Below are 11,939 nucleotides of genomic sequence, written 5' to 3'. Positions count from 1 at the left end.
CTGGAGGAAGCCCACGCACCCACAAACACCCAGCACGGCCCAAAATAGAAATAAATAAATACTTACAAGTCTGTCGAACTTTAAGCCCACCCAGGAAGGGGCTTGCAGCCTCATCGAGAGACCAGACTCACACATAGGCGATGATCAGCCAGTAGGGAAGGTAGGGGTCGATTAATGGGGCTGTAGGTGGTACCGGGAAGGGCTGACCGGGGCCCTGCTTCAGAGGAGAACAGGCAGGCAGTGGGGAGGGGGTGCTGCCTTTCTCTCCCCAGCACCTCTCCTCCTCAGCTTGGCTCCTCGGTGGCTCTGTGACATGCCTCCCAGCCCCAAGGCACCCTCGGTGATGAGTTGGGGGCAAGGGCCTCGGTCGTATGGGTCACAGCCAAAGAGCATTAACTGCCCGGTCTGCAGAACCTCTGAGACACAGGGGTGCTCTCCTGCTGGGGTGCCGAGCTGGGCGGACGGAGCCCGAGCAGCTGGATCACCATGTGCCGAGGGCTGGGGAGCCCCTTCTTGGGTCTGATATCCATTCCTTACCATGGGCAAGTGGGGCTGGTATGTATAGAGTCAAAGCGCAAATGCCAAGGTCACATGGTCATGGACTGTGGGCAAGAGCCCGGGTCACAGCTGGAAGACTGCCTGTGCCTGGATCGTGCTGACGCTGGAAGAAAGCAGGGAGGAGACACAGGAGCAAAGCTTCGCTGAGAGTCTCTGCAGCTGGCTAACTAACGGGTGAGATGTACTCACTGCCGCCCTTTGAGGACCTGCTGCACACACATAAAGCACCGTAGGACTGGGTTTGTCAGCCTGGCCACTTCTCACCAGCTGTGTGACCTTGGACATCAAGTCCGCTCATCTCTGAGCTGAGGTTTTCTTGTTTATAAAAGTGAGGCTAGAAATGTAGCATCCACCCTCAAAAGGCTCTGCAAAAGAACTGCACGCGATGGAGGCCAGGGCACTGAAGGTGGCCAGTGGGATGACCCTGAGTGCTCAGTGTAGGCCTGGGTAGGCAGCCCAGGCCTCTGGGCACACTCAGTGGCCTGATCCTTTCTCCCTCCCTGGAGGCAGCTGTGCTAAGTCTCCCGAAAGAGGGAAGTCGATCTTACTGGGGAAGGTCCGTTCATGCTAAACTCGGCAACACCAGCTGGCGGACAGCAGCTTGTGTCCAGGTGTGAAATGGCAATGCAAGGATGAAGCGGTCTCCCTGTGGCCTTCGGGAGGGGAACTTGCACCAGAGCTCCGTCCTCCTGAGATGGGGGCTGGCACAAGATCTCAGCAGCGACAGGAGGAGGGAGCCTCCCAGGGAATCCCCTGCCAGTCTGCCTGCCTGCTCTACTCCAGGTAATAAGCCAAGGCCAAAATGCTTCCTTCCAAAAATAATTTATTCCACACATTTCCTGGTAGTTTCCTCCACGCACCGTTCCTGGGTTGTAGCTAGTCATCGATGTATCGTCCCTCCCAAACCCGCAGGGACTCCCCTACATGGAAAGAAATCGGTTCCCAAAGCCGCATGGACTCTTACCCACCCCCATCAGTCTCGGGACACGAGAGAGGCTGATTTCTCTTTCTCCCACCCCTCACTGCGCCCACACCACCTACGCTGGCCAGGGCTGTCATCATTGGCCGATGGCCTCAGACATCCCCTGGCATTCCCGCTTGTAGGGGCTTCCCCACGAAACCTCGCTGGCCTCCATGTTGGACAGGTGTAATGTCCGGTGTCCTCAGGCAGACTGCCCGTCACGGCAGTGGAGGATGGCCGGCTCCCTCCATCATGGGCACCAGGGACAGATGGACGCGGCCGGGAGGATCGCAGGTCCTGACGCTGTGTGGTCTTCGGGGCTGTGCTGGCAGCGGCCTCACGAAGCCCTCCCTGAGTGAATCAGCGTGGTCCTCATAGTCCAGTCCTTGGGAACCACCGGCTCTGTCCTCGGGCTACAGCCCCCCACGGACACCGAGGCAGGAGGCGCGAGAGTGAAGGGGACCTGAGGGGCCTCCGAGGCAGGTGACGGCAACCACAGGGGTGACACCTGTGAGCAAGCCAGGCTGCTGAGGTTGGAGGTCTTGCCTCTCTTCTCTGTCCTCCCAGCCCAAGCTAGAGTCCCCTCCTCCTTGGAGAGAAGGGGCAGGCAGAGGGCTGTGAACCACGTGAAAAAAAAAAAGTCTCCCAACGCCCTTGAGCCTAGGGCTATGCAATTTTCTACTAATGAGGGAACTAAGCCCAGTAACGGGACTTTGCTAGTGATTAGCTAGGAGTCTTGTGGGGAACAAAACACCATTTTGTACTCTTAATTAAAAAAAAAAATCATTCATACCCTTTCCTGGGTGAGAGGAATTCAAATAAGGATTCAAATAAGCAGACTACAAAAGTAGATTTTCTCTTTTCTCATCTCTTATTTTGATTTCCTTGTTATACTGCTGAAACCTGTGAGAGGCTTACATCAAGAGCTAGTCCTGGAGTAAAAAAATAATAATAAGATTCCATGCTCTGATAGAAAATGAGTCTAAAAGAATACCTGGATCCTGCAAAGCAACAGAAAGTGGATGGAAGCTGGAGTGTTTGGGTTCAATTCGATTCAACGATGGAGCAAAGTGTCTTAAAGAGCTAAAAACCAGACTTCCCAGCAACGGAGAAGGGGGCGGTTTCTGCTTGGAAGGGGGCGCTCCCGAGCCTTTTATTAAACAGGAGTGAGTTGGGGGTCAGCAGCCTTGCGGCAACGCCCAGGAGTTTTAAAAAGCAAACCCCCGCGGTTCTGGCAAGGGCCTGCGGTCAGTGGATCGGTGTGGTTTCTCTTGCCCGAGGTCCTGCGAACGACCAGGAGGACCGGGGGTCAGGTAGAGGCCGGGCCGTCCGTGGTGGACAGGAGGTGAATGACCTGGGCCCGCTCGGCCGGGCTGATGTGCTGGCTGACGTACACCAGTGAGTCCATGGCCAGCTCGGGGTTTTCTTGAACCAGGCTGCAGGAGTCGGGGGAGGAGGGCGAGGTCATTTCTCCCGCTGAGTTCAGTGGGCCCCCGCCCCCCTGTAGCCCCAGAGCCCCAGGGCCTGTCCCACTCCTGGGTGGGCAACCAGCCACCCGGAGCGCCCAACCCTCTTCCTGTCACAGTCACAGTGGGGGTAATGGTCCTGTGGGGCAGGAGGGCCACAGCACAATCTCAAGGAACAACAGTGGACCCTCCTTCTCACAGGTTGTGTGATCTGACACACACACACTCTCACCCTGAACCTCAGCTTCACCCCCAGACGGGGTCCCATGCGCTCAGCTCCCTACCCCATGGGGACGCGGGGAGCAAGCCGTCCAGAAAGGATCATACCCAGCAGGAGCTGGCAGTCCAAGGACCAGGTGTTCAGAACATGGTTGTCTAAACAAACAAGCTTCGGCCATGACCTTGGATGAGGTCTAACCAGGATAACGAATTGAAATCATTGTACCCCCCACCCCCGCAGACGGCATCCCCAGGACTCTGGGCCGGGAGACCTGGCTTGGGGGGAGTGGTGGCCTCTTAGCTGGGGGGCTGGTCTGTGGACCCCGACCCTGAGGTGGGGGCCATGGACCGTGAGATGCGGTGCACTCGAGTGGCCGCTCTGGGGCCAGGTGACCGGACACGAGTCCTGGTGACCAATGTGGGTGTGGTGAGGGGGCGGGGGGTGGGGGCGGGCCGGCCACTCACCCCCGGATGGTCTTGAGGGCGGAGTCCCGCCTCAGGCACGTGATGTTCTCCCGGATGGTGGAGTGCAGCCCCTCGCTCGCCTGCCCGTGCGCCTCCAGCCACTGCACCACCGTCTGGTTGTTGTCCCACAGGTAGGCCTGAGAGAAAGCGTGACTCGCTCAGGCGTGTCCGACTCTTTGCGACCCCACAGACTGTAGCCCGCCAGGCTCCCATCTTCCCCGCCCAGGGATCGAACCTGCGTTTCCTGCATTGCAGGTGGATTCTTTACCGTCTGAGCCACCAGGTAGGCCTGGGGTGGAGGCTGAGGCTGCATCAGTGAGGGGCCCCTGATGGCTGGGCAGGCCCCCTGGGGCCCCCGCCCCGTGTGTCTCTGCGCCTTGGACCCCCGCCCACGCGTGAGCATCTCTGCCCCAGGCCCACCTTGACAGCGCCCTCCGTCTCCACAAACCAGCGGCGCAGCATGGACTGCACATGCATGTGGCTGAGCTCGGGGCAGGCCCTCAGGACCTCCTGCTTCACCTGGCTCTCCAGCAGCAGGCGGCGCAGGCGCCAGTACAGGAAGCTGCGGGCCGTCTTCCACTCCAGGATGTCCTGCAGACAAGCCGTGGGCCTGAGCCCCGCCCCCGCCCCAGAACGGTGGAGGGGGATTCTAGGAGCTGCCCAGGGCCTGGCCTTGTGATCACTCCCATTTCACAGGCCGGAAAACTGAGGCTCAGGGAGGTGGCAGAGACAGGACACTGCCAGGTCTCCGGACCACCTCCCCCGGGTACAAACCCAGGGCCCACGTCCACCTCTAGACCCAGAACACAGGCTCATGAGGGGTGCGGAGGGCCTGGAGAGGAGGGAGCCCAGCACACAGGGGTGTTCAGGACTGCGGATGACCTTGTGGGGATGAGGCAAGAGGATGGGGTTGTGACCATCAGTGGTGGGGGAGTGTGTTGTGGGAACAATGGTCCCAAACCCGGCCCAGCAGTTCTGAACACACACAGGGGTTGGACTGGTAGTTCCCAAACTTGGCGACCTACTACAATCTCTGGGGGATTTGGGAAAAAAAATACTGATGCCTGACTCCCCTCCCACCCATATTCTGATTTAATTGGAGAGCCACCTGGGCACTAGAGTTTAAGAAATATATTTATTTATTTATTTTTGGCTGCACTGGGTCTTAGTTGAGGCACACAGGCTTCCCTCCAGTTGTGGAGAGGTGTGTGGGCTTAGCTGCCCTGTGGCATTGGGATCTTAGTTCCCTGACCTGGGACTGAACCCATGTCCCCTGCATTGGAAGGTGGATTCTTAACCTTTTTGTTTTTGTTTGTTTGTTTTGTTTGAATTGTTTTTGTTCTTTAAAAAAAAAAAAAAAAGATCCCCAGGTGATTCTCACAGGCGGAATTTGCCTCATCCCACAGGCCTGAGTGCAAATATTCTCTGCGTGTGGGACACCAGGTGACCTGAGGCTCGGCCATTCACGCTGACCGGAGCGCCGCAGGCTCTTACGTAAATGACGCCCTTCTCCAGCATCCTGCCCGCCGTGTCGTGGAGGTCGGCGAAGTGCAGCGCCACCTGGTGGTACATGGGCAGCAGCAGGTCCTCCCGGGCCTTCAGCTGGCCCTCCAGCTCCTTGCGGTCCGTGTCTGAGAGCTCAGACACTCCTGCGGGCAAGGCAAGAGCCAGGGTTTGCAGGGCAGGCCTGAGCTTTAACCTCCCAAGCCAGGTTGCTCCTGCACCCTCAAAAACACACCCAGTGCTAAACAGCTGGTTCCCACCAGCATCTGTTGTACACATGGGAGTGTGTGTCAGCCCCAGTCTCCCAGTTCATCCAGTCTCTGCTCCCGGTCCCACACGTCTGTTCTCTATGTCCCTATTTCTGCCTTGAAAATAGGTTCATTTGTATCATTTTTTTGATTCCACGTATACGCATTAATATACGATATTTGCTTTTCTTTTTCTGATAGCTTGGCTCAGTGCTCTATGATGACCTAGAGGCGTGGGAGGGGGGTGACGGTGGGAGTGGGGGTCCAAGAGGGAGGAGACATATGTTCAATGAGGATCCACCTCTTTGTACAGCAGAAACTAACGCAACATTGTAAAGCAACCTGACTCCAATAGAAAAAAATGCACCCAGATTTGCAAGACAGCATTCAACACTCAACTTCAAATTTGTTCCCTTTCATCAGGCCCACTGCGCTTACAGGACACCATCAGTTACCGTTTTTAATTTACGTAGTAAAATCTAATAAGGGGATATTATAAACAAGTCTACTCCGATTTGATAATTTAAATGAAACAAACTCCTTGAAATAAAACAAACTACAAAAGCTCACCTAAGAGCAAAGAGATTAAACTGAACAGTCCTCTATATAAAAAAGCAATTGAATTTGTAGTTGAATTATAAATCTTTGCTATCAAAGATTTAAAGAAATAATGCCCACTCAGACTCAGAAAACAGAGTGGGGAACACTTTCTGACACACCCTATGATATCAGCATTACCCTGATACCAAACCAAAGAAATTATATACCCGTCATCACCATAAATCTTGTGAATTTCTGATGACATAGATCAGTTATAAAGGCAATGCTATGTCTCATGGATTTTTAAAGAGAATTACAAATAAGTTGCAAGTGAAGCAAACCTATCACTCAAACAAAATTAGTAAAATGCTGGATGGAAAAATTCTAAAGGGTAATTTTGCTACCAAAATTCAAATGTTTCTCACTGGCTTGAAATACCTCAACTATTCTGTTTTGGGTGTGTTGAGAAATTACACTCACCGAGGCGCTGTGTATGTTTTTTCATGTTAAAGGGCTTGATGGGCTGTGTGGGAACGTTTGAAACATCTCACAGGTGCTGCTGCTGAGTTTTGGTTTGTCTTCACTATTTTTAACCTGATAAGAAGCCTCTAGCCATGAGTGGGCTGAGCCCTTTCATGACCTCTGAGAGGTGATACGTTTCAGACCCACTCACCGAGCTGTTCCACGAGCTTCTTGGAAATGGGGTCGAGTCTTCTGATGGTCTTCACCAGATCTTTCTTCCGGTACTTAATCTCCACTGTTCCCTCTGGCTCCAGAACACTTGCTCTGAAAAAGCCAGCAGCGGGGGAGGCGTATATGAGGGGCTCCCCAGTAAGCAACCGCCAGAGGACATGAAGGGGGAGGCAAGACCTCCAGGAAAGCTGGTGGCAGTCCTCTGCTCTGTAGCTGGCTTTCTGCGTGCCCTTGGGCAAGTCACTTCCCCTCTCTGGCCATCTGCTTTTCTATCCATTGAATGAAGAATTAAACCAGCTTTTAAAGTAAAGTGTTCTGGGATTTTCCTGGCAGTCCAGTGGTTAGGACTCCATGCTTCCACTGCACGGGACATGAGTTCAATCCTTGATCAGGGAACTAAGATCCCACATGCCATTGCATGGCCAAAAGCTAAAAAATAAAACAAAAATGTTCTGAACTCTAGAAGGCCCTTTCAGCAACAAGAGTGTGTGACTTTTTCCAGAACAGCATATCCCACCAGCTCTTCAGCTACAGTCTTCTCTGGCTTTCCTAATCTCTGCTCTCCTCAGGCCAGGGTGGTGGTGTTGTTCAGTCACTCAGTCATGTCCGACTCTTTGTGACACTGTGGACTGCAGCACACCAGGCTTCCCTGTCCTTCACCATCTCCCAGAGTTTGCTCAAACTCATGTCCATTGCATTGGTGAAGCCATCCAACCATCTCATCCTCTGTCGTCCCCTTCTCCTCCCACCTTCAATCTTTCCCAGCATCAGGATCTTTTCCAGTGAGTCAGTCAGTTGCATCAGGTGGCCAAAAGTACTGGAGATTCACCTTCAGCATCAGTCCTTCCAATGAATATTCAGGGTTGATTTCCTTTAGGATGGACTGGTTTGATCTCCTTGCAGTCCAAAGAACTCTAAAGAGTCTTCTCCAGCACCACAGTTTGAAAGCATCAGTTCTTCGGCACTCAGCTTTCTTTATGGCCTAACTCTCACATCCATACGTGACTACTGGAAAAATCATAGCTTTGATTATATGGACCTTTGTCGGCAAAGTGACGTCTCTGCTTTTTAATACTCTCTCTAGGTTTGTCACAGCTTTCCTTCCAAGGAGCAAGCATCTTTTAATTTCGTGGCTACAAGATACTCTTTAATCTCTTAAAGCACACAAAAGCACATGGAGGAATCCAAGATGTGAGTGGCCCCCTCCATTCCCAACCCTCTCACCCCACGCCTTGGTTTCCCCCTGCCCCCTTCTCTTCTGACAGCTGGGAAGCCCTGACCAATATTACATGTAGCTCTGAGCCTCCTGGTGACCAGAGTGAAAAGTTAATGTGACCCCATTTGGGGCTGCCCTCATCCTGAGTCTTCTGGAGGTCTGACCTCAGCAGCCTCCCGTGAAGGTCACAGGGCACTGAAGGCAGGACAGGCTCGGCTCATTTGCACCATATCACGATGTCTAACGTAACGCCTGAGACACAGTAGGTGCTCAATAAATATACACTGAACTGAGGAAAGAATATGGGAGTAGACACAGGAGGAAGGTGCCTATCTATAACTTGAGCAGAACTATTCTTTTTTAAAAATATGTTTGTTTACTGGGCTGCTCTGGGTCTGAGTTGCAGCATGCAAACTCTTAGTCATGGCACACGGGATCTGGATCTCAGACCAGGGATAGAACCTGGGTCCCCTGCACGGCAAGCACAGAGTCTCAGCCACTGGACCACCAGGGAAGTCCTGGGCAGAGCTTGGGGCCTTTACATTCTCACAGCATTTGGCATAGTCTTCATTTTGAAGACACTCAAACACTGAGTTACAAGCATTATTGTCAGCATCCTTTCTGGAAGAATCTATCTGGGACAGATTCCCACTTGAAAAAAAAAAGTGCCAGGAAGGTTTCTCTCCCCTGAGGAACTGGTGTCCTCTCATGCAAGTATACATTTTAGTCATTCGCTTGTCCAGTATTTCCCAAGCACCCATTAGGAGTCAGGTACTGTACTAGGCCCTAGGCTATAACAATAAATAAAAATGAATAAAACATAGCCTCTATGGAACAGTTTTGGGGAAGACTGAGAGTCTAGTAAGAACTAGACATCTAATCTTATTTCCCTTTTCATCTTGGCTGCCAGGAAGCTCAGGTGCTTTTCGTCTTTCTTTTTTCTTTGGCTGCACCAGGTCTTCGTTGCTGCATGGGCTGTCTCTAGTTGCAATGAGTGGGGGCTACTCTCTAGATATGATGCTCAGGCTTCTTGTTGTGGTGGGTTCTCTTGCTGTGAGGCACGGGTTCTAGAGTGCATGGGCTCAGTAGTTGTGGCTTGTGAGTTCAGCTGTCCCATGGCATGTGGGATCTTAGTTCTCAGACCAAGGATCAAACCCGTGTTCCTGCATTAGCAGGTAGATTCTTAACCACTGGACCACCAGGGAAGTCCTAATTAATTAATTAATATACAATCAATCAATTGATCATAATTAATATTTATTTTAATATATTTAATATTACTATATTATAATTAATTATATATTAATTAATATAAATATATTATATATTATTATATATAACACAATAATATGTATTAATATATTTATATTAATTAATAATTATATAAAATATATAATATATTAATATATTATATGTAATATATAATATATAATGTGATATATAAAAATTAGTATATAATATATATAATAATAATATAATTAATTAATTAATTATATATAATCTATTATACATATAATATAATATATAAAATATGTATGTATAATATATAATTATATATGTTATAATTGTATAATATATATCATATTTTATGTAATTATGTAATTATATTATATAATATAGTTACTATATTATATAATATATTATATAATTATATTATATATATTATGACTTAATATAGTCTATATATTATTATTATATAATAGTATATAATATAACATATATATTATATTTATATAATATATTATTAATATATCAATACTATATATTATATTAATTATATATTATAATTTTTATATTTTCTTTAAGTGATTGCAAACCTTGGGAAACAGGTGAGTGTAAGTTGTGAAAGAACAAATTACAATTCCTCCACTACTTCTGGGCTCCAGTCACTAATTACACTGAGAAAATCCAGTAGCATGCTGGATGCTGGTTTCAGACTGGGAGAACTGGCAGCTCTCCACCCCTCTGGAAGTTCAGAACAGCCCTGCGATCCCCAGAGTGTGACTCCCAGGGTGTGGGGCCTCAGGACTGGGAGTGAGAGCAGGAAGGCGGGGCTGGGCTGGGGCGGCACACCCACCTGCTCTCTCTGTCCGCGTACATCTCTATGCACAGCGGGTTGATGGAGGTGTCCATGACTGCCCAGGAGCCGCCCCGTACCTCCGCATAGGGCGGGATGTAGATCAGGACGGGCTGTTTGTACTTCCGGAGGCCATCCACGATGTAGGCTCCGAACTTTAGCACCTGGTCATACATGTCTGAAAAGCAAGGCAGCCACCGTTGAGGCGACCTCCGGCCCACCCTTCGCTGCCCAGGGGTTGTGGTGAGGCTCTCATGGGGCCAGGAGGCAGGATCAAGGCACAGAGGGCTCCCTTGACCAGGTCCTCCTCCCTGCCGGGGCCTCAACATTCCCACCCAGAAAAGGAGGCATGGGCTGATCTCTAAGATCCCTTCCAGCCCTGGCTCAGAGATGCCCCCGGCCTGTCCCTCTGTTTCCAGAACAGAACCCTCTCCAAGGATAACACAGTCTCTTCCCTCTTGCTGCCCACAGGCATATGGTCCTTATTTTCTACCAAGACACGTCTAATTAGGCATGGTACATGGAAACAACAGCACAATAACAAAATCTAGGACCTCCCTGCTGGCCCAGTGGCTAGGACTCTGAGTTCGCAATGCAGGGGGCCCAGGTTCAGTCCCCGGTCAGGGAACTAGATCTCACACGCTGCAACTAATACCTGGCACAGCCAAATACACAGATAAATATTTTTAAAAAACAACTCAAAATCACACGGAGAGTAACCACCACACGCAGGCGAACCCTCGCCTTGGCCCTCTGAGGCTGGTCTATCCTTACCCCTCTTTGCAGAGGAGAGAAACTTTGGCTTGGAGCAGTCACCCACCCAACAAGGACTCAGACCAGGTCTGCCCGGCCCCAGTCCAGCTCTTTCTGAAACATCCCACTGACAGCCTCTGTCTCTTGAAATGCGCTCAGTGCCTTGAAGCACTTGCATTTGAGTGTCAGGTCACTGAGGCTCACAGTAGCCCCCTAAAGAGGGGAGGAGCCTTCTCATCTTCCTAAGTGGGGAGGTGACCGCCCAGGTCACTCGGCAGCTTCCGGGGGCCACCCCTGCCTCTCCCTGCATGACGGGGACCTCTGGAAAGTCACACTGGAAGCCCTCAGTTCCCTGAACAGCTCTCGTCTGCAGGGCTGCAGGAAGCGCAACTAAGATGATGATGTTGCGATCCCAAGGGAGCTGTCCAGGGTGCTGACCCCGAGGCTTCAGGGCACCCACAGGAAGGCCACTTTACCTTTCATGCCCCCGGAGAACCCCCTCCAGTTGGCAAAGATCATCAGGGGCAACTTCTCCCGGTTGAAATCCTTGATGGCCTGGGCCGTCTTATAGGCCGAATCTGGGAACCACACCTGGCCAGCCTGCTGGATTATCTGGAACACAGAGCAGCCTGCGTCAGACTCTTCTGAGCAGAACATGGGATGGCCGCCCACATGGCACCCTGGAGGGCAGGCAGCCTGATTGGCATCGGTGACAATACCAGAGATGGGGCTCAGACATGTGACTCTCACGCTGCGGCCCAGGGAGGCTCCTGTTGCCTGTTGATAGGTGCCAAGCTAGTAAATGCCACCCTGAGTAGGGTCCCAGGACCCGCCCTCTGACTTCTGAACTCCTCCCAGGGTGCGATGTGGCCCACCCTAGAAACAGCAACAGTGGAGAAGGAAATGGCAACCCACTCCAGTGTTCTTGCCTGGAGAATCCCAGGGATGGGGGAGCTTGGTGGGCTGCCGTCTATGGGGTCGCACAGAGTCGGACACGACTGAAGCGACTTAGCAGCAGCAGCAGTGACCATATAACATCCAGCTGAAGACTAGCAGGGGGGTACTGTTTCTGCTCCCTTCTGATGCCTATGTCAGAAGCTTTCTCTATCTCCTTTATACTTTAATAAAACTTTATTACACAAAAGCTAAAAAAAAGAAAGAAACAGCAACAGTGACGGGGGCAGGAGGAGGGAGGAATTCCTAGGGACCTGTCATCCTCTGAAGAAGACAGTGAGGAGCA

At 51.1% G+C, this 11,939-nt stretch overlaps 1 protein-coding gene across 6 annotated transcripts in view; it reads right to left on the bottom strand.

Annotated features, from left to right (window-relative positions):
- Positions 1 to 1,364: 1,364 nt before the first annotated feature.
- The window catches only part of ACACB (acetyl-CoA carboxylase beta), a 116,568-nt gene continuing 105,993 nt past the window's right edge, over positions 1,365 to 11,939 (bottom strand). For all 6 annotated transcript variants that reach the window (XM_027566507.1, XM_027566511.1, XM_027566508.1 and 3 more), the window contains 7 exons: positions 11,176 to 11,311; positions 9,947 to 10,124; positions 6,634 to 6,746; positions 5,164 to 5,318; positions 4,090 to 4,260; positions 3,670 to 3,806; positions 1,365 to 2,955 (listed from right to left, as the gene is read on the bottom strand). In XM_027566507.1, the coding sequence (XP_027422308.1) occupies positions 2,829 to 2,955; positions 3,670 to 3,806; positions 4,090 to 4,260; positions 5,164 to 5,318; positions 6,634 to 6,746; positions 9,947 to 10,124; positions 11,176 to 11,311 (1,017 nt within the window). In that variant the 3' untranslated portion in view covers positions 1,365 to 2,828. The remainder of the gene's footprint in view (positions 2,956 to 3,669; positions 3,807 to 4,089; positions 4,261 to 5,163; positions 5,319 to 6,633; positions 6,747 to 9,946; positions 10,125 to 11,175; positions 11,312 to 11,939) is intronic.

Source organism: Bos indicus x Bos taurus, chromosome 17 (genome assembly GCF_003369695.1).
Source record: "Bos indicus x Bos taurus breed Angus x Brahman F1 hybrid chromosome 17, Bos_hybrid_MaternalHap_v2.0, whole genome shotgun sequence".
In the NCBI taxonomy this organism is placed as follows: Eukaryota; Metazoa; Chordata; class Mammalia; order Artiodactyla; family Bovidae; genus Bos; species Bos indicus x Bos taurus.
Note: the sequence above shows the minus strand (reverse complement) of the source record. Positions and strands in the feature narration are given on the sequence as shown.